The sequence below is a fragment of the Choloepus didactylus genome, chromosome 3 (assembly GCF_015220235.1).
Source record: "Choloepus didactylus isolate mChoDid1 chromosome 3, mChoDid1.pri, whole genome shotgun sequence".
Taxonomy (NCBI): domain Eukaryota; kingdom Metazoa; phylum Chordata; class Mammalia; order Pilosa; family Megalonychidae; genus Choloepus; species Choloepus didactylus.
In genome coordinates, this window is record NC_051309.1 from 214,567,697 (window position 1) to 214,590,140 (window position 22,444).

Consider the following 22,444-nt stretch of genomic DNA (forward strand, 5'->3'; position numbering starts at 1 on the left):
ACAAGTTAGGGTGCTCACTGCCTAGACACCCCTGAAGATGGAGAAAGAGATTAGGTGAGAGGAAGGGGTAGCAACAAACAAGATAAGATTTAACAAAGGTCTATGAATACTGAGACTTCATATGAATGTATATATATTTTTAGATGCTGGGGTGTTGGAATAGCTGAAAGGAGGTAAATGACACGATGGAACTGTAACCTATAACATCCTTTGAAATTTGCACTATAGCTACTCATTGAATTGTGCCTTGAAGGTCTTCACCTTTCTGTATATACCGTATATTGCACAATATGAAAAGAATTGAGACTGTGGAACTGTAACTCATAACAGTTTTTGAAATTACCTATATAACTGCTTGTTGAGCTGTACTTAGAAAGTTAACACCTTTCTATATGTATGTCATATTTTACAATAATGGAAATAGCTGAAGTTGTGGAACTGTGATCCATAATATTCTTTGAAATTTGCTCTCTGCTTGTTAAATCGTACTTTGAAAGTAAAAAGAAATGACCTCTTAATACGTGCAGTAGCAAAGAAAAATTTCTAAGTATTTATGCTAAGTGAAAGAAGCCAAACCAAAAGGACACATACTCTGATTCCGTTTACATAAAACTTGAGAACATGCAAACTAATCTACAGTGACAGAAAGCCTGGGGGTGAGGGATGGTGGGATGGGGCAGGAGATGGATTAACTGGGCACCAGAAAGCTTCTGGACATGATGAATATGTTCATTCTCTTGGCTGTGGTGATGATTTCTTATGTGTTATACATATGTCAACACTTATCAAACTAGAACTTTCAAGATGTGGAGTTGATTATACATCAGTTATACCTCAAGAAAGCTGTTAAAAAATACATAAACAAATAAGTTATTCAGAATTCTGGGGCTGTTTACATCCTCTTAATGTTTATTAAATACCTACATGAAAATTGCATGAAATTTTACCGTATACTATGCTGGGTCAATAAAGGATCTTGGTTGGTGATTTGCACTTTTGTGTAATCAGAATCAATGGAAAATTTTAGAGAAAACATTCTCCTTATTTCCTGCTGTGAAAGAAAGTCTTCCATAGTTAGACATGGTTAACAATGAAGCATTGATATTTTCTTTAAGTAGCAATGTGATTTCTAACAAGGAACTCACTCATGTTGTACCAACCTGAGTAGAGAAGAAGAGCAATAGACAATTCGAAGGTTAATTCTTGCCTGTTGAATCAAGAGCAAATTCCTGGGTCACCTGTACGGTTTGGGCTCACCTGTCTCCCCCATCCCAGCTTCTCCTTAGGATATTCACTCTCCAGCCAGTTATCTGGCTCCATCTTTACCCAGAATACGCTGTGCTGTCCCACTCACTGTCCTGGTGAATGCTTTTTTGTTCCTGTGACCATTACCCACTCCACTTTACCCTTTAACCTTATGATAAAATCCTATCCACCCTTTCAGTTACCATTCAGATGCTAGCATGCTGTTCTAATTTGCTAATGCTGCTGGAATGCAAAACACCAGAGATGGATTGGCTTTATAAAAGGGGGTTTATTTGGTTACACAGTTACAGTCTTAAGGCCATAAAGTGTCCAAGGTAACTCATCAGCAGTTGGGTACCTTCAGTGGAGGATGGCCAATGGTGTTGGAAAACCTCTGTTAGCTGGGAAGGCACGTGGCTGGCATCTGCTCCAAAGTTCTGGTTTCAAAATGGCTTTCTCCCAGGACATTCCTCTCTAGGCTGCAGTTCCTCAAAAATGTCACTCTTAGTTGCACTTGGGGTATTTGTCCTCTCTCAGCTTCTCCAGAGCAAGAGTCTGCTTTCAAAAGCCGTCTTCAAAATGTCTCTCATCTGCAGCTCCTGTGCTTTCTTCAAAGTGTCCCTCTTGGTTGTAGCACCTTGCTCCTTCTGTCTGATCTTATATAGTGTTCCAATAATTTAATTCAGACCCACCCTAAATGGGTGGGTCAACACCTCTATGGAAACTATCCAATCAGAGTCATCACCCACAGTTGGGTGGGGCGCAAAGAATTACAATCTAACACTGATAGGTCTGCCCACACAAGATTACATCAAAGGTAATGGCGTTTGGGGGGACATAATACATTCAAACTGGCACACGTGCTTTCTCTGATCCTCCCAGCCAGTCGTGTGCCACTGTCTTCTGTATTTTAGTAGATGCTAAGCACATAGTTGGTGCCCTACACTTTGCACTATAAATACGTATGTATGTGTTGTGAATGACTTGTATCAGTAGCACTTGGCCCAGTGCCTTGCACATGGGAAGCTGGGCTACATCAAGCACAATGGGAACACCAATCAGTACATTCAGTTAGGCCTTTTAGCTATTTGGATTCATTTGAGTCGTTCACTGCACTTTTACACTTGTTAAAAACCATTGTAATTATTAATGCCAGCAAGCAGCAGGAGAATACAACAAAAAAAATTGTTTCCATTTTATTTTTGAAGCATGTTTTATGGTCATAGGATTAGGGTAAAGTGGCAGATTAACTGTCTTAATTGCATTTTGTTTCTTAGCTAATATTTATTTAGCTTAAAAATTTCCCTCCCATATTTTTAGAACTGGGCAATGGCTAGTGGAAAAGGGGAAGCCAGTTCATGAATTTAAATTAGCTAGAAGTAATTCATTCTGAGTAATCCATATAAAAATACTCAAGAATTGGTTTAATGGCACTTTAACATTGGAGTGGTTATTGAGTTATGGAAAGAGCATGAATTGAGTAGGAGCTAAGGAAGATGTGGAGAAAGGAAATTTCAGTGAGAATTATTCGTCAGATGTGACTCCCTTGACCTCCTCTTGAATTTATTTTTCCAGGTCCGGACCCTATTTGTCAGCGGTCTCCCACTGGATATCAAACCTCGGGAGCTCTATCTGCTTTTCAGACCATTTAAGGTACCTTTATCTATCTTTCAGAAATTGTAAAATGAGGCAAAAAAATCTGTGTACTTCATGCTTTATGGGGCATATTTGGTGGAAGAAATGAGACATTTGAGAAGACACTGTGAAGTGATATTTTTTAATGGTTAATGAATAAAGGGCAATTTTAACAACTTAGTACTAATGCACAGCCCCACTTAGGGAAGACTGAAACTGCCTTTTGTCCCCTGACACCTAGGCTCAACCATCTCTGTTCCATTTAGAACATCTTTAGTATCCTCCTGGTGTGTCGTACTCTAATTAAGGGTATGCTTCAGAGTACAGAGCACCAAAAATATTATAAATAACTTATTACATATTTATGTATCAAAAGCATTGATGTAAATCAAACCCTATATCTAGAGTCTTCTTTCTTAGTTGAAATAGTGCTATTAACACTATTCTTTGGAGAAATAATAAATAGGCTTTCATGAACAGGCCTAAGAACCCAATCACTACTGTTTTTTCCATGGGAAAAAAGTGTCTTACGTATCAAAGTACAAACATAATTTTAGGGAATAGCTTGACATGAGTTGAGGTCTTTCTTGGTGTTAAGTGAAATATTTAATGCAGTGGCTTATCCATTGTGACACTGTGCAAAAAAAAAAAAGTCACTTTAGAGATACTTAACATTGTTGGGTTTGAAAATGTAACAGGAAATTGGAGTAAGGCTGAAATAACCATGCTGCCAAAAAAACCTTTGTTAACCTTTGGAGTATTGGGAAAGCTGGGACTAGGCAGAAAGTGTTCTGGAGTCCTTGCTTCCGAGGAGAGGACCTGGAAAGCATGGGGTCCTCAGTTCCTGTGTCTGGGAGGTCTGAGCTGGTTGGCATGGACTTGTCAGTAGTACTGCCTGGCAGGGGCTGCAGTTGCCACACTTACGATTAGGTGGTGGGCCATCTTGATGTCTGCTTAAAAATCCATCCCAGTGGAAGCTGCACCCCAGCCAGGGGCAAGAGAAGGTGAGGGACCTGATCCAGCTTCTTCGGGGAGAGGGAGCAGGAGATGACAGCTCAAAACACCTGGGTTGGTACGGAGGAGGGTTGAGGGGGAAGCCAGTTAACTTAAGTGCCAAGAAGGCACCATGTAATAGTAACTCCATAACTCCTCTGAGAGCCGTCTCCTTAATGCAACTTTAATGAGCACTGATGCCAGCACTGAGGGAAACAGAAAATTTGGACATCAGAGTAGCCGAGAGGAAGTGGAAAAGGAAGAAGGTGTTGTGAAGAGAGGGCCAACTTTATAGAAATCCCTGAGCTTTTTCAATAGGGTAGCAGTTTTTACTAGCCATCCCTTTTGCAGATGATGACTTCCTAACAGGGTAAATACTGCTATGCTTCTGTGTGTATAGAAAGAAAGAGATTCAGCCAGTAGCCCCTTTAAACAAATTGTCTCATTTAATGCTCATCTCAAGCCTTTAAAATAGGTTAGCCCCAATTCTTTCAGATGAGGAAAATGAAACTTGGAGCAGTCGAATAAATTTTGCACATAATAAATGGCAGACCCAGAATTCAAACCCAAGCAATTTGACTGTGCCGTCCCTGTTCTGAACTGTTATGCTATATCGCTTTTTTATTTGTGGCTTGAAAGCCAATATATCCCTACCATTCTTAGCCTGAGAAGTTTTACTTGAGTGAAATATCCGTTTGTCCTTTGCCTGTGAGACCTTCAGGGCATTTAAACCTCCAGGGTTTTCAGAGGAGAGCACCTTGGGAGAGGAAGAGGCAAAGCTATGAATCATGAGCTCTCTTGCCAGAAGACCTCAAGGCCTTTGAGGTAAAATATTTACAGTAGCTAATTGGTAGCATAGTTCTCTGCTGGGAAGAGATGAAGATGAATCAATCTCAACATCCTGGCCGGAAACCCCAATGCCCAAGCCAGGACCCTCATACATTCCTAATAACCCTCTTTTAATTAAAGTCCCTGGAGGCTGACCCTAGTCTGCAAATCTGTCTCCACTGATATGTGCGGTGGTCAGTCATGTCAAGTGGTGTTTTCCCCTCTGTGTCATCCATCAGTTCAAGCCACCAGCCATTGATTACTTTCAGAAATAAACACGCTTTGTTATCCTTACTCTAAGGAGCCAGGAGAGGTGAAGGGAAGGAGTGAAAGGAGTGTTTCTCACTTCTTGAGGATGAGCTGGGAGTATAAACTCAGCATGGGATTTTTGCATGTCCCAATCAGAGTACCAATGTGAAAATTGACTGCTCTTATAAGTAAACAAAATGACTCACAGAATTCAGTATCAATTACCTGCCTAACCTCCCCTAGCAGTTTTGAAGTTTTGATTAATAAGTTCTACCTAGTACATCTCAATGTTTCATTGTTGTTATATTACAGCAGATGCATGACCTATGTTCTGATCCTCCCATCCTTATTAAATTTACTCCCTTCTCCTAGTTCTTAACTAGACTAAGAAAACAACAAAGATCCACAGTTGACAGAGACATTCCTTGTTTTTCTACCATTGCATAATTTCATAAAAAAAATATAAGAAAGAAGCATAAATGCATGAATTTCAGGGCTTGGTTTCTTTTTAAGCCCCGAGTATGTACACATGTACTTGCTTTCCCTTAGAGACATTTGTGAGATATTCATGGAAGGACTCATTTTCACTTTCCCAAGATGCTGCACTTTTTTTTCTTTTTTTTTCGCTAAACTTGTTCTTCTTCATTTTCAGGGCTATGAGGGTTCTCTTATAAAGCTCACATCTAAGCAGGTAAGAATTTTAGACTTGTGTATGAATGATTACTTCTACACTCAGTTTGAATTGATTTTCTTCAGAAATGTTACTGGTATTCAGCGTTGTGTTTTTTTCCCCTTAGGATTTGATTTTGTTGTTGTTGTTGGTACTTTACAACTAAGGGTGATATTGTTTAGGAATTGGCATAGAAAAACAATTTATAATTCCATAGTCTCCAGCTAGAATGTCTGGGCCTGTCCCCAAGGAAGACAAGCAATGTACCTGGCTCTCAACCAGATTGAAAAATTTGTTTTAATTATGATTGATGTGTATATTAAAAGGAAGTGATAAATTAATTATCCAAATTCACTTTTATTCCCAATATTTCTTGTGTGTAGTTTTCTTTTTTTTTGTTTTTAAATAAATTAAACAGGCAAACTTTAGTAATCAGTTTGAGTGTCAGATGGTGAAGAATCATACTCTCCCAAACTCGAATGACTGAGCAGAGCCCCAAGTCTAGAATGGAGCACTGAAGGTGTGGAACAGAGTTGGTGGTCAGGGACCCTAACAGTTCCCCCAAGCTTCTTGAAGACTTTTAGCTATGTGCTTTTTTTAAAATACTGAACACTCAGCATGCTCACTGCTTAGTCACTTTTTATATCTCAATAAGGCATTCCTTGGTTCATCCGGGAAAAAGCTACCTTGCAAGCACCCTTCTGGATTAATGAAGTTGGTCCCAGAAGGATTATCACATTTCATCTTTGAAAGGCTATAAGTAAGCTGGAGATGCCAGGGATCGAACCCAGGGCCTCATACATGCAAAGCATGCGCTTTACCACTGAGCTACATCCCCAAGAATATCACCTGTCTATTTAACTGCAACTAGGTGGCTCACATGCCTAATTAAACACGGATTTTTAAGGCCTCCCTTGGGATTTGTGATGGCACTGTTCACTTTGTAATGCAGGGAAAGTTCCAGGCCTTTATCATTGTGTCATTGTATTCCTTGCACTTACAGTGAACCAAAAGGTGATTTGGTTCTTTTTCCATTTTAAAAGATGAAGAAACTGAGGTACAGTGAATTTGATTTAGGAAAGTAGAGCCTCTCCGACCTGTTTTCCTCTATTCCCTTATTCACTGCTGCTCACCTTCCAAGCCCTTTCAGATTTTATTTTTATGACTCTGTAAATTCCCAGCTGTGCCCTTGAAGAACCACCCTCAAGATCCCTTTGATTCATGTTGGAAATTTGGCAGAGCCATTGAGTCATGATTCTTCTAGGCTGGCCCTCTTACTCCTATCTCTTACCATTTCTTTATCTTACCTCTTCAGTTTGGTGTCACCCTTAACCCAAAAAAGCAGGCATCCCTGATTTTTTTTCCTTCATCTATTTCTCTTTATTTTCTCAGCCTGTAGGTTTTGTCAGTTTTGACAGTCGGTCAGAAGCAGAAGCTGCAAAGAATGCTTTGAATGTAAGTACAAGTGATGTCGTCTTTGGGGGTTTCCATATGCGGTTATCAGAAGTGACATCTTTGGGCAGGAAAACAGATGGAAGGAATATGAGTGCTCAACCTAGCGGGGAGGGATTCATCAATTTAATTAGTCCTCTAAAGAACTCCTCCTTAGAATTGGATCAAATGTGCAAACTATTAACACTTGCTCTTCTCTGGCTTTTACTGAAATGTTCAAAGTATCTGACGATCTGGGGCTCATCTTAATTCATCCCCATCATTAGTAGAGAGGTTAGCTTGGCTATCACTGCACCCTGAATGGCAAAGCCAAGAATAGATCAAAATCTTTGGTTTCCTTATTTCATGTGGTTTTACTTTTAGATATGTGACCATTTTTTGTGTGTGTATTTTTTAAACAGGTCATAGTTTTTATTCTGACTGAAAACTTTCACATAAGACTTTCCCAAAAGACAGTGTGTTCTGTGATATAATAAATTATAGTAAACTGTAATTGAGTCGAGATACTTGTATTTGTTTTGTGGGCTTCTTGTCTACCATGTTTTGAGGCATTTACTTTTGTAATTTAAGTGAATATTTTTCCTCTTTGAGTTTTGAAAAACAAAACAACTTGCTGTAGTAAGAGAGCTAAGCTTAGAAAAGGTGGAAGGAAGCAGAATTTAGTTCTGGAGGCTGAGGACTGATCCCCAGGTGAGAGGGCCCGGTGAAGTCTGGCCCCTTCCTGCTCCAAGTAGTTCCCCTAAAAAGTTGTGCCTAAGGACTGATTAAAGAGGCCAGACATGCTTAGGGTGTGTTTCCTGAAAGGCAAGTGGCCACTTGACTGGTTGCAGTACCAGTGCCATTGCATGGGCTTCTGGGAGTTTGTTGTTGGCCTCTGTGTTGCTGTGGAACTTGCAGGTGAGGAGGGCTGCTGGAGACACCCAATATTCAGGGGACTTGGAGGCCAGGGGGAATAAAGCCTTTATTTGGGTCTGTTTATTTGGTGTAAGCATTTCATGACAGAATCCTGAAAGGTTTTCAGGCTTCGAAGGAAAAAAATGTATGCATACACTGTCAGAAGTAGTTTGCTTGTTATTGTTGATTTTTCAAGAGAAACCTTTGGGAGCATCTTGGGAATCCAGGAGCTCCAAAGAGCCCAGAATTTGTCTGGGGTTGGATGAATGTCCTTCTGGTCAGGATAACTGCCTGCTTGCTCTGTTCCTCTCCCACAGAACAAAATATAAACCAATTATTTATCAAGCACAGTGGTACACACCAAGCACAGTGTATAATTTGAAGGTTTTGATATAAAAATTGTTTTATGATTTTTACAGTTCATAGACACAACCAGAATATTCTCAGTATAATCAGATTTTACATTATAAATGCAGAAATATTTTGAGTTTTTCTAAGTTACATTAGATAATATTTTCACCATGTGCTTTTCGTCTGTTCTTATAAAGGAAGTATCAGCAATGGAAGGTTGCTCACAGAACATCTCTCTTTGCCTTACCTTATCTCTTGCATGTATAAAGATGTCACTGACCACACTGTCTAAAGAACAATAGGGTTTTATAATGATCTCTCATCTGAAGAAGGCAATGTTCCAGGCTAGGTTGACTTTTTTCCAGTTAACGATTTGTGTTTTTTTGTTGTTGTTGTTGTCGTTTTTTTTTGTTTGGTTGGTTGGTTTTTTTTTTTTTAATTTCTTAGATGAGAATAGTCATTCCTTGCCATGGTAAACAGAATACAGTAAACATAATTTAATTTTTTCTTGGTGCCTGAGGGTCATTGTTACATATATCAGGTATTGATCTATCTATAACATTGGGATAGATGTGTTTAACCTTTCTTGCCTCTCTTGCCAGCTGACTCCAAATCTCTGTACCTTCTAGTGGCTCAGCTCTCGTTTGGGATCATTCTTTTCCTTTCTCTCAACTTTCTTGTCTTCTCACTGCCAGAAAGCTTTCCTTTAGCAGGATCGTCTCCCCTAATTGTCAGTGCTGTTCACTGCTCATATGCTATTAACTTGGGAAAACCTGAAGTGAAGCAAGTCTTACTCTGGTTGTGCAGATTCAACGTTAACTTAATTTTTACCTGTAGAGTAATGAGCGTTATGAGTGTAGGGCATTTCCTGAACTCCTGGCTCATCTTTTTTGTCATTTCTAACTTTTATATATACAATACTAGAGGCCAGTGTATCTTAGAATCTTGTTTTCTAGTTTTATATGTAGGGGAACTGATACCGAGGGTGGGTGACTTGGCCAGCAAGTGCAGGCTGGAGCTGCAAGTAGAAATGGATCCCTGCATCTCAATTCTGTACCTTGTACACAACATCGTGCCGTTTGCTTGGCTCATGGAATGTTGCTGCATTTTTTCCGGTGGCAGTGACAGAATATTTAATTCATGTTGTCCAAACAAACGGCCATGGGAAGGTTTGGTATGTGACTGTGGAGCAGGGTTTCTTCTCTCTGAAGAGAAAATGGGCCCATTCTGGATAATGTACTTAATCATGAAGCTGACTCTTACCTATTCTGTGACCCATCATTTTTCAGGGTTATCTTCTTTAATCAATGAATTAAAAAAATATGCTGATAGCCACTAAAGCATTTTCTTCTCTCGTGTCATTTGTCCAGGCTTCTCATCTTGCATTAATTTGAATTAAAATCCTTCCCTCATACTCCTTCAGGAGAAATAATGTTTTATTTTATTCCACTATTGAGAAACTTCAGCTTCAGTCCAGTAAACTCCTCTATTTAGAATAGTTAACAGTGTTTTGAACAACTTCTCCATATTTGTAGTTTTTCTTCTTATTATTTTTCTGTAGTGGTTACTGCCTGACTCAGTGATTGGTATTAATAATTAATCTTTTTCCAAAACAACCAATTCTTAAGTCCATTTGTTTTCTTCTATTTTTGTTTCATTTGATAATTTTATGGAAAAACATGCTCGGATTGAATTAACTGGTAACATTGAACTTTTATCAGGGCATTTCTCAAATAGTCTAAGATAAATACATTATGTATTTTTTTATAACAAAAAATCCCAGATTAGGCTAACAATAATCCCAACCCAGACTTCCCGTTGAGTTATTTATGATCCTGTTAACCCACATGGTCACAAATCCCATCCGTGCTTTAACCTGGCACGTACATTTGTAATTCTGTGCTGGCGGTTCTCCATTGTCCATGCTAGTGGAAGGGGAAGCTGATAAGCCACAGCATCAAACTACTTGTAGAATTTGTTTACAGTTTTGGAATATAAATGAATGTAAATGAAATACAGGTATTATCAGGAGTCATCAGCTCCTTCCATCTGAGCTCAGTAAAAATTCTGATTTGTGGAAATTTTAAACAGACACAGGAAGTAGAGCAGCTCTGATGGTCAGAAGAGGGTATTAGCCATCTCAGTGTATTCCCAACAAGTGTAAGAACCCCAAAATGGATCTGGCTTAGAGAAGTTCTTAGAGAAATCCTAATAAATAAGAGTAATTGGCAGTGGTTCCTGTTCATGTTACATTTCCATAACAGGTATTTATCTGACACCGGTGTTTGGAAATTGCTAAATTTAAAGTACTTTAAAATGCTGCAGACCCTGAGTATATGTGCCACTTGTTTGCTAACCCTCTTCCTCTATTTTTATTTATTTATTTTTTTCTTTTGTTTTTTGTTTTTAGCTTTCTTTTTTCTCCTCTATTTTTAAATAGTTATTATGGGGCTAGGTTTTTGTTTGTTTGTTTTTTAATCTTTGGCTCTATTATAAATTATTATATCTAGAGAAGTCTGATTTAATTAAACTATGACATTATTACAGATTGCCTACTGTCTAGGCTAACACAGTAACTTGCTTTACCTGACCAAAAGAGTAATCAATGTATATATTTCAATTGCTTTGAAAGGTTTCATGCATGGATTGAGGTTGGCTGTGTTATATGTGTTCATTTGCATGACAGTGTTATTTTCATTCGTGATCAAAATGGCCTCTAATCACCATTGCATCCCCAAGTTCAGTGAGTTCTTGATAAATCCTTTTTTACTGATTTTAGTGATAGATTCTTTTCTGACATGTCCTCCAAGGTTATAGTTCTCAGCCCTTTCTCTTCCTGCCCATTTGTTCCAGTTTGCTAATGCTGCCAGAATGCAAAATACCAGAAATGGATTGGCTTTTATAAAGGGGGTTTATTTGGTTTCAAATTTACAATCTTAAGGCCTTAAGTGTCCAAGGTAAGGCATCATCAATAGAGTACCTTCACTGAAGGATGGCCAATGAGCTCTTCCAAAATGTCACTCTCAGTTGCTTGTTCTTGGCTGGAGCTCTGAGCTCCTTCTGTCTGAGCTCTTATATAGGGCTCTAGTAAGCTAATCAAGGTCCATACTGAATGGGCGGGGCCACACCTCCATGGAAACATTCAGAGGTCACACCCTAACCAAAGGTGTCACTCACAGTTGGGTGGGTGACATCTCCACGAAAACAATCTCATCCAAAGGTTCCAACTTAATCAAGACTAAATACATCTGCCCCCACAAGATTGCATTGAAGAGTATGGAGTTTGGGGGGACATAATACATCCAAACTAGCACTCCATTTGAACTCTTTTGGAATCCCACATGCCTTAAAATGTCTTCTTTTAACAGAGAGTGGTAACATTTCTTTTCTGTGATGGCAGTTCTAATTAATGGAAGTATGTTACCCTTATTTATTACTTTACCTGTTAATAAATAACAGAAGGGAAGAAATACCCAACCCTTGGATGATTCATTTATTAAGATGACTTATGTTTTATATTCTTTTATATGCTGTATGAAGAAGTAGAGGAAAGGTGTTTTCTCAAATCTTAAACATATTTTCGAATAAAGAGAGGAAAAGCAGTTTTGTTTTGAAGAGAAACATTTCACAGTCATCCTGAGATTGCCAATGCAGAGGAGCCTTCATAATAAATGGAAAAATAAAGGGAACTGATAATATATACTACTAATTTATTTCTTTATTATTGAAGACATTTATTCATTCATCAGTACTTGTAGAAAAAAATAATTTTAGAAAAATCTTTCATAATTTGTAAGAGGAAGCATATTGTAAAGGTAACATGTTTTTTAAAAAAACAACTGATGGAATCAGGAAAATTTAGCTTTTTCCATCTCCATAAATGACTAACATTCAAGTAAACACTACAGTAATTGTCCCATATTGGCTCTAGCATTGTGCATACTTTCAGTTTTGTTAACTAGCTTGGGCTCTCCAGCCACCACATTTCTGAACAGTTGAGTATAATTAAGGTGTGACTTCTTTGTGTCAGGCACCTCATCTGTAAAATCGAGATATTACTCATGTCCAAAAGTGTTAAGGGGGAAATCACCAAGCAAAAACATTGGCAAATACTCTAAATGTAAATCTACACTGCGAATATACGTGGTTATATATGCCAGAAGATGCAGGAATAAAGTGCTTCTACAAACTCTTGAATAGGAAGGGACTCCAGGGCAGTTGAAACAGGCACCAGCTCTCACAAAGACATTTTGGCTCTGATTAGACAGAAGTCTGGATGACAGTCTCTGTTTCCTGTATCACAGCTTTTCCTGACAGGTTGTGCAAGTTGGGACTTTTGAGCTTAATATTTGTACAGCTTGTGAGTTAGGTGAATTATTTCCACTAAACAGAACTTTTCACAAACACAAGCATCCAGATGGCCTCTCTCAGCCTCCCTCACTAGGCACCCACCCGGTCGATATGTTTTTTTTTCAGTTTTGTAAAAATTTCTCCCTTACTTTCTCTTTGTTGCTCATAGTGGTTGAGGAGGCCCAATTGGTATGATCCCAGCTGGGACTTTTGAGTGGGAAATAGGCAGGGCTGCCAGATGAGCTCATGAGCCTGATCTAGTGTTTATCTTGTAAATGTGTTTATAGCTGCTTACTCTTGACTTGAAGAGTTCTGAGGCAGCCGTTTTGACGTCACCGGGTTGGGGACCAGGCCCGTGCCAGTCTGGAGCCACCGTGATGCAGGTCTCGTGGGCGTCTTCTATGTTTCTTCTACTGTGGATGCACTTGGGGTTTTGACCAATGGCCCAATCCAACTGGCCCCCCAAAGAAATTTAATATAGGCTCTCCACAAAAGACATACCACCAAAAGTGACTCATGCTTCAAATATGGTCTTTTTTAAAAAGGGGAAACAAAAAGTCCTGGTTAACAAATGCCCAGTGTGTGATTGGTAAATATCTAACTTCTGTCATCTGAGACAGGTTTTCTTTTTGTTGTGCTCTGCTCATTTTAGGATGGCTCTGCATTGTTGGATGGTTATAAATCCCCCCTAGGAAGGTGCACCATGTAATTTAATTGTTGTTCTAGGGAAAAAAAAAATGCATTTTATTTGGCTTTAATTTGTTAAATTCCCAATTAAAAGGTTTCCCTGAAGAAGAGTAAGTAGGGCATTTAAATCTATCAGGTGTTCACACGGGAAACTGGGTAGTAAGAGAAATACTAAGTAAGTCTGAAGAAGGTGAAGTAGCCAGAAATGTTAATGTTATCCTTACCGCAGGAAGATAGGCAGGAAGAAAACCACAGGTCCTCACCCATAAACTTTTATGTATTCAGATGCCCAAGAATAAGTGGGAAGGATTCTCAAGTTTGCTTGGCTCTCCTGTAGGTAAAACAAATCATCTGTGGCTATCTCTATGTGAATCTGCCCTCACAGTTTTCATTGTGCCCTTTTTTTCTGAGGATCTGCTCATTTAAAGGTATTTAGACTGCCTTTAAAAATGGATATCACCTACTGACCTTGCCCTTTCTCCATGGTTCTTCAGGTATTTCAGAAATGCTGAGAATCTCATTTACCTCTGCTGTTATTAGGAGTGGAAAATAGTGTTTGTGGAACTTGAAGTGCCGAGAGTAAGTTATTTGCTAGGATTCCTTTTGCTAAGAAGCCAAGCCATTTTAGGAGCAATAAAGTCTTGATTCCAGGCCATCCACATAACTGATTGTTCTGCAGTGCAGCACACGTTGGCACCTGGAATCACTCTTTTTGTTGCTCTCTTTTACTTTTTAGTGAATGATCATCATGATGGCCAGGGGCTCCAGAGCTCCCTCCCACATATTGGCTTAATATTTCTGATAATCTATGTGGATTTGAGCTTTTGGAACACAAAACTGAAGCCCTTTGTCTTACTCTGTAATAGAAATACATTAGAATATTTTAATGCCTTGGGGGTGTGGGCGGGAAACTTAACACCAACCAGAATGAAATGGGTAGTTTTAATAGGACATTTGTCGATTATTGTACTCGTTTCCTTGCCAGTATTCACAATGAGGTATTTTCTTTCTTTATCCTTAAATGCAAACTTTTCCTTGCTGTTTTTATAGATATATTTAATTATTATTGCATGGAAGCATTAAGAAAGCTATTTTAAATGACAGAATCATAAAGTCAAGGATTTTTTTCCATGTAAAATAAGTAAGGTAGAAAAATGAATTAGAATAAATGTTTTTAGAATTTGAGATATACATATATCTGATGGATTATAAATATGGGAATAGGAGGAACAAGAAATAAAACAGAATTGTTGTGAACTTGAGGAGAAAGTGTATATATTAGACTGACCAATCTAGAAACTTAAAAACAATAAAATCAGAATCTGTCAAAAGAGGCTAATATTATTTAATATTAATGGTAGTTATAAATAAATATTAACAACAGTATTAATAAATATTAATAAAATACACTGCAAAGTATATTTTCAAGACTAAAAATTCTCTTCTTAAAATATAGCCGTAAGTTTTAGTAGAGAACATCTTGAACAATTCAGTGGTACCTTGAGTAACTTGGACATTACAGTAAAGGATGTAGATTTTTTTTATCTGTCCATTGTAGAGCAAGTTAATTTTTAAGTTTAATATTTTATAATTGAAAAATGAAAATAATTTCCCCAGAAAGTGCAGTCAGGTAGGAATTCCTAATGTAAACTGGTATGACCACTGATTCTCTTGTATTCTGAATAGTTTTTTCCACTTCGTCCTTTATTTGTCTTACACAAGACATCAATCATAAGTAAAAGGAATGAATAAATATACAGAGAATTTAGAGAGTAAATTTAGAAAGTAAGTTTAGATGGAAAGGAAATCACATCATGTTCTAAAGCAGAAAGTTAGTTTATAAAAAAGGCACAAAAAACAAAGTATAAAAGTGTTTCTACACATACATTCAAAAGTAGAAATAAAAAAATAGAATCCGTGCAAAATATTACAGTGTAAAGATCATGTTGGAAGCAATAGAGTTATTTTAGGTTTTTTTTTTTCTCTTATTCCATTGTTTTCTTAGGGGTTGTTAATTTTCTTGGGGTATGGTAGGAACATGTTGGAAGCAATGTAGTTATTTTAGATTATTTGTTTTTCTTACTCCCCTGTTTGGACATGGTTTATTAATTTTCTTGGGGTATGGTAGGAACATATTGGAAGCAAAGTAGTTATTTTAGGTTATTTGTTTTCCTTAATCCATTGCTTCGTTTGAAATGTTGTGGGGTTTTTTTGGTTGTTGTTTGCCTGTTTGTTTTTAATTTTTTGATAAACAAAGTTAAAAAATTGAAAAAAAATCAGTAGAAAAATGGGAGTAAAAACTAAATGACAAATAGGGTGGGATGGGGGGATGGTTTGGGTATTCTCTTTTCACTTTTATTTTTTATTCTTATTCTGATTCTTTCTGATGTAAGGAAAATGTTCAGAAATAGATTGTGGTGATGAACGCATAACTATATGATCATACTGTGAACAGTATGGTTTATGAATATATTTCAATAAAACTGAATTAAAAAAAATATTACAGTGTAATATCTCGTAGAATTTTGGTATTCTTTGAGAAGACAAATGTAATGGTGTGTACAAATAAAAGAACATTGGGTAGAAGGCAGAGAAGATTATTCGAGGTTTACAGGTCATGAATACAGTTCAATGAAAAAGGCAGACAACCAGAGAGAATCTGGCTTACTGTTTACACATCTTAGAATGCTAAATAAGTGAGTAACAAAACTAGTGGAGGAAAGGCTTTCAGGCTTTGGGACATCCTCATTAACTAGAAGGAAGATGTTGATTTTTCCGTCACTTTACCTTGTCTTCTTGATTTATCTGTGAGGGTGTTTACCAAATTCTAAAACTTCACCTAAACAATCCTAAAAATGAATATTGATTCACTGATAACAAAAACATTATGTGTATTTGAGGTATGAAGGCAGTTTTAAATATTTGTGCATAACAGTAAATGTTGTTAGGGAGTTCACACTTACGAAGATATTGAGGCTCTAAAATGAGGCTAAGAGGAGCGGGGAAAAGAGCCTGCCTTCTAGGTAACCAGGTATCATGTCCCAGGGGCTTTCTAAAAGGCAGAGTAATAAAGGTGTCAGCGTCAAGCAGCCCTGGATCAACTCCTGCTTCTGCCACTTATTAACTGACATGGGACTTTTCTGAGTCTCACTTTTCTTTATTATTCTGTTGATAACACCTACCTCAGAAGATAAGATCCATTTAAATGAGATATAGTATTTTTAAGGCCACTTATACTAAAATGCCAAAGACGCTGATGATTAATGGTGAGGATAACCTTCACAGAGAACTGGTTTTTATTCCCCACATCCCCTTTTCATATAACAAACTGTTTAAAAAATAATTTCTGTGGACTCTCAAATTCCATTGGATTCAGAGTACTTCTGACTATTGACTTACGTTGTAATGTAATTAATGGTAGATTGATTCATCAGTCCTCCCTTTGAACTCTTCAGTGGAACTTACTGCAATGTCATCCTCGGTATTCTCAAACCTACGAAGTATTGTGAGCCAAACAAGCACCCTCTGTCCCCCTTATTCTTCCATACTAATCATGCACGTGTCGTTGTCCATTTCTGACAAATTCCAGATTCCAACTGAATCTCTTTGTAAAAACAAAGACACCCCCCACCCCCACCCTGACCCATTCAACCCAAACAGTTTTATGTAGCAGCCAGTTAGGTTCCTGACTTCGAGTTTTTGTGCGGACCACCCCTCTTGTAGAGAGGTAGACATTTGGCCTCGGCAGATCACCAGTTGGTGGCCTTGAGTGGCATTAGATTGAAGGAAGAGCACAGAAGTGAGGAACATTTAGAGTCGTTTTGTTTTGGCTCCCAGTGCAGCACAGGAAGTACTTTGCAGTGAACTTCCGAAGTTTGAACTTGACTGTTTACATTCTTTCATCTAACTTGTGCCTAAGCCACAAATTCTTGGTTGGAAAGGGCTTGCAAGCCATTTGAATGTCTGCTAGAGTTTTTAAAAATCATTTTAAGGAGCAAATTCTACCCACTTTCCTCACCTCTACAGTTTCCATGCATCCGTCAGAGAACAGAACACCCACCCACCCACATGCACACACACATATACACACAGGTTGATTTATCTGTAATGGTGTTAATAAATGATTGTGAGGACCAGTGAATAATTTATTTGTGTAGATGACACTTATTTTTATCCTCGGTAGTGTTGAGGGTATGAGGCTGATGACTCCCCAAAGTATGTTTTTCAATGTAATACAACTTTTCTTCTGTAGAGTTTTTGTTACCATGTTGTGCAGTTTGGAAATGTGTAACTAGAATATACAGATTTTCTGCTTCCTCTTGGTGTCTGACTTCATTAAGATGACGTAAACTTGATCATGTACACAGTGTGGGAGGCTTCATGGGTCCTTGTGGAGGTGGGAGAAATGGGGTTCGTTGCTGAATGGGGGTTTCAGAGCAGAAACAGGGCTATAAAAAATACTTGGAGGCCTGGTGTGGTCTATGTCTGATCTTAAAATGGAAGTATTTTTTAAAATGGTTTTGGAAAGTTTAGGTAACTGTCTTTTTTCAATTGTAGAGTTTATTTTAGCACTGTGTTTCTCTCCTCCCTCTGCCTCTTTTTTTTCTTCTACACCAGCCACTAATAAAAGCTCAAAGTAAACTTTGCAGAATGAGCCTTAAAGAATATACAGGTCCTCAAATGACTTAACAAGCACTTAAGGTAGAGCTAAATGAAGAGTATTTAAATGCATCTTTTCACCTGCCTACCTCACAAGTATGACTTGTTATTCATACACTTTTCTACATAGACATAGACCATACTCTACAGTGTTTGTCATTCAGCATATCTTTGAGTTCACATGGCCCTTTCACACCCACATGTGTGTATGCCCATTGTTTTATACGTGCACATGTCCATTGTTTTATTTTACCTCAAAACAACCCTGCATGCATATACTGTTTCAATAATTTGAAATTTTCAAAATACCTGATTTTCAGTAATTAGAAGATAAGTGTATATTATTTATGTATAATTAGACTTGTTCCTTGAAGAGCTGACACCATTCTTGAAATGCTTGTCTTGACACCAGTAGCACTTTGGTTTATGGTATTGGTAATTAATAAGTATTTAGAAACTCATCCCTTTCCAGTTGAATCCTGGGTTTTCTACTTCGCATAAACTGAATGAGCACGTGTGGCCTTTGTGAATGCATGACTTTGATGCTCTCAATTTGTCATCACTAGAAAAGGAGATTTAAGCTGTTTTTGTATTTTTGTAGTTGTAATGGATAATGAATTATGAATTTGCACATAAACACCCTTGCTTTTGTATCAGATACACTCTGTCAGCAAAGGTTTATCTCTTCTAAGCTGTCCTGGTTTAGTAAGGTAGACTATGGCTAAGAATAATGTGATTTCCTTTGTTTGTAATTTTTATTATTTTGTTTTCTTTCGTCATTGGTGCCAAACTCACTGAATTAAGCCCATGATCTGGGCTTTATAGAGATGAACCACATAATCCAGAAATCAGTTATGTGGTTATGCTGACTGAGCCCCATTTGTACCCTACGTTTCTTTAAGCTATCACTAACCTCTGAAATTTTTGCTCTGACACTTAAAAGGCTTTGCTGGATTACGGGGAAGTGCTTGAGGCACACTCTCTTTGTTGATTTCCCAAATCAGTGAAAGTGATGGTCAGAATTCTGAGGTTTCCCTGGAATGCCACAGGCCAACATTAAGCAGATATGGGCTGTCAAAATTTGCTTGTGAATTCTCTGCATATCACCCTAAGATCTTCTCTGGGTAAAAAAAACTTAATGAAAACTCACCACGAATTGGCTTCCTTTTTAGCTTGCATTGTGAGTGCCATGTGCTCACATGCCTTCATTCAGCACGTAGCAGGGGTAAGGAGCAGTCATGTAGCTGCTACCTTTTTTCTCCAAACAGGGAGGCAAGGGGCGCTCATGGGTGTATTCATTGTCCTAACATTGAGCCATGAGAAACATACAGTGGGAGGACTGTACAGCGGAGGGGCCTCCGACAGCCCCCGCCAGCTGTGTTTGGGGCTCCAAGAGATCCCTTTGTCCCTACCACAGCAGTCGGCCTCTGGTTCCCTTCAAACTCCTCAGGGTAAAAATGTTAACGTCAGGATTCACAAGTGAAAGAGTACGGTCTGCACTCTGGCCTGCTTTTCTTCCCACATGCTATTATCTATTTCTAAGCATCACTGTAAAATATTGCTTTTAGTGGGTAACTGGCTGGGCCTGGCTTGGGGACGGCTCTTCCTAAGATCATCAGGCCCCAGTCTTTCAATCATCCTTTTTGGGAGAATTTGAGAACATAGTGGCAAAAGTTCAAACATCCGTGCCCTGTCAACCCTGAGAAAATAAACTCTGCTTAGCTCTGATTCTGTTGACATGTTGAAGAGTTAGTTTATGGCTTCTTCAAAGGCCCTGTCATGACTTTATAGTCATCCTATACAAAGCAGATTCTCCCGGGGCATGATTATGTACACAGGGGGTGGCTGGCAAAGAGAAAAGTAAGTGCGCTTTAGTGGAAAAGAAATAGATTTGGCTGGGTTGGATGGTCAAGTCCAAAGGAGATCCAGATACCTCCAAAATATGTCCCCCTCGTTCTCCTGAAAGTGGATCCAGCCTCTGCGATTACCAGGCAGCCCTCCAAGAGCCCCTCGGAGTGTGTGAATCCACAGAAATGGGCAGGAGAAGCAGGACACACGTTCGCTCCCTATGAAGGAAATGAAACCACGCACAACAAAAGAATCCTCTGAAACTACACAGCTCCAGATTATACAGATACCCTGCTGCTTCCTCCCCCATCGGGGAAATCTCAGAGCCAAGTATGAGTGTCATCCTTCTATTTTACAAGAGGTAGAAGCACCTCCCCGGAAAGGCCAAAGGAGCAAAACTTCTCTCGGTCCATATTTACGAAAAGTGGCTCCATAGCTGATGAGCCCTGGGGCACAGGGATTAGCGTGTGTGGCCTATGCGAGGCGTCATTCTAACCATTTATGTGTAGAATTTACTTCATCTTCACAATCGGCTCCATGAGGAGTGAGCCGCCATTCTTCCCAGTTTATAGCTGAGGACACTGAGGCTCAGAGAGGTTAAAGGACACACCCAAGGTCAACAGGAGAGGCAGTTTAGTATTTGAATCCAGGAACCCAGGACTTGGACTCCAAAGCCCACATCCTAATTCCTCTCCTTTGGGGGGAGGTTCCATTCAAAACCCCGTGAATTGGGGTGTGAATTGGGGCATCTCGTGTAGATGTAGAAGATGGTGTTAACAGCCTGTAATTAACCACAGCTGATGGTGCCAGACACCTCCTTACATTAACTGATTTGTAGGTTTCACCATAGAAGTCTGGCTTAAAGCCTGTGAATTAAACTAATATAGTAAGTTCATGTGAATAAAAGTGAAACCACAAGTCAAATGTATTTTAGGAAGCGGTCTAGTTGCTAGGAAATATTTAAAACCTTTTATTCCAGACTTAAGATGGCTAGTAAGGGATTAAAGTTGGGTTTCTCTATCGTCGCCAAGCCAATCCATTATAACACTCACAGACCTGAGCTTGTTACAAAATATTATCAGAGGAGAGATTACATAGACTTGGAATTGAGGGTGAACCTCTGGAAACATTCTAAATCAGATAGGGAAACATATTCCTTTCTGTCACGAAAACCTCCAAAGCCGGATTAAATTTCATTGTGTTTTATGGGACATTTGGTGTAAAAACAAAATTATACGGATTTCTTTCCTTTTGTTTTTGTTTTTGTTTTTGTTTTTGTTTTTGTTTTTTAAATTCAAGAGGTTAAAAACAAGAAAGGGATACAAGATGTCTAAAACTTAATGCTTACTGGAAGACTGTTAAAGTAGGCAATGGACCAAGGAATTGGACCTGGAATCGTGGCCCAACTTCAGAGAGCTCTTGGAAAGGAAGCTTCTTTCTTCAAGTATATAATACAGATGTATTTCCAGTGGGGGAGAGAGGGATGTGCATTTTTCAAATGACTCTGTAAGGAGGACAATGAGTAGTAAATCAGATTATTCTAAAAGATAAATCCAGGGCAAGTACTTTGAGGGAGGTGGATTAAGAAAGACAACAACACATAAATGGACAAAGGCAATTTCTCAATGGGGAGGGACCCAGCAGCCGACTGTTGGGTTAGCAGTCTTGATTCGGCTAGCAGTGCCCTTATTTAGGAAAAGTATGAAATACAGCTGGCATCCGACGATTCTTCCCTCCCTCCCTTGTTCATTCCCTGTTGGAACTCGCATCTACCTGTTTCAGAACAGTGGAAACTGAACACCCTCCATTGTTATCTGAAAATAATGTGGCCTTTGTAAAATAAGGAACTTCAGAACTGTAATATATGCACACACAGAGTAATCATCAAACGGAATTCTGACCTGTATTCTGCCACGGGTTACCTGGGGTATAAACAGATTACTTGACTTTTCTAGATTTTAATTTCTTTATCTGTGTTGGGATGCTTTGGGCATTTTGGAAGAGACAACTCTTGTTTTGAGTGGGACTGTCCTGCTCATTGTAGGATTTTAACGTCCTTGGCTCCTGTCCCCCAAATGCCAACTTGTCTTTGGTCATTGTGCCACCCTCACGCATTTCCACATTCCCCTAAGGAGTTGGGGGGAGGGGAGGGGCAGGGTTGGGAAATACTTAAGTTATACTAAGGTTGTGCTAAGTACTAGTACTAACTACTAGTCGGTTGCACCAAGTTCAGTTGAGAAGGATTAAGTTAGGAGGTTCCCAAAATTCAGTAGTACTAAAATTCTGTGAATCCTCTACTCAAGCCTTTACTACTTTGCATCAGAGACCCTTACCCAGTTCTCTGCTAGCTCCTGTTTCTGTGAACTTTACTTATAATTTTGATTTGAAAAGATGTGTGAGCATCACACATTTTCATTGACAACACAATGATATGATGATAAATGAGTAGAAAATTTCTGTTCACTCTTTTCTAGAAACAATGTGGAGTTAGGAAAAATTTTTGAAATTATGGCACTGATTTTGCATATGCTGGGTTTTTCTCTCCTTTCCTCCAATTGTCAAATCATCCTTTTTTATTTACAC

General features: G+C 38.7%; 1 protein-coding gene and 1 non-coding gene across 6 annotated transcripts in view; one reads left to right on the plus strand and one right to left on the minus strand.

The window, feature by feature from the left end:
* The window catches only part of RBPMS (RNA binding protein, mRNA processing factor), a 168,292-nt gene that overhangs the window by 73,397 nt on the left and 72,451 nt on the right, over nt 1-22,444 (plus strand). For all 5 annotated transcript variants that reach the window (XM_037831288.1, XM_037831291.1, XM_037831289.1 and 2 more), the window contains exons 2-4: nt 2,821-2,898; nt 5,603-5,641; nt 7,013-7,075. In XM_037831288.1, the coding sequence (XP_037687216.1) occupies nt 2,821-2,898; nt 5,603-5,641; nt 7,013-7,075 (180 nt within the window). The remainder of the gene's footprint in view (nt 1-2,820; nt 2,899-5,602; nt 5,642-7,012; nt 7,076-22,444) is intronic.
* Nucleotides 6,387-6,458, minus strand: TRNAA-UGC. Its single transcript has one exon. It is a non-coding gene; the product is annotated as a tRNA-Ala (tRNA).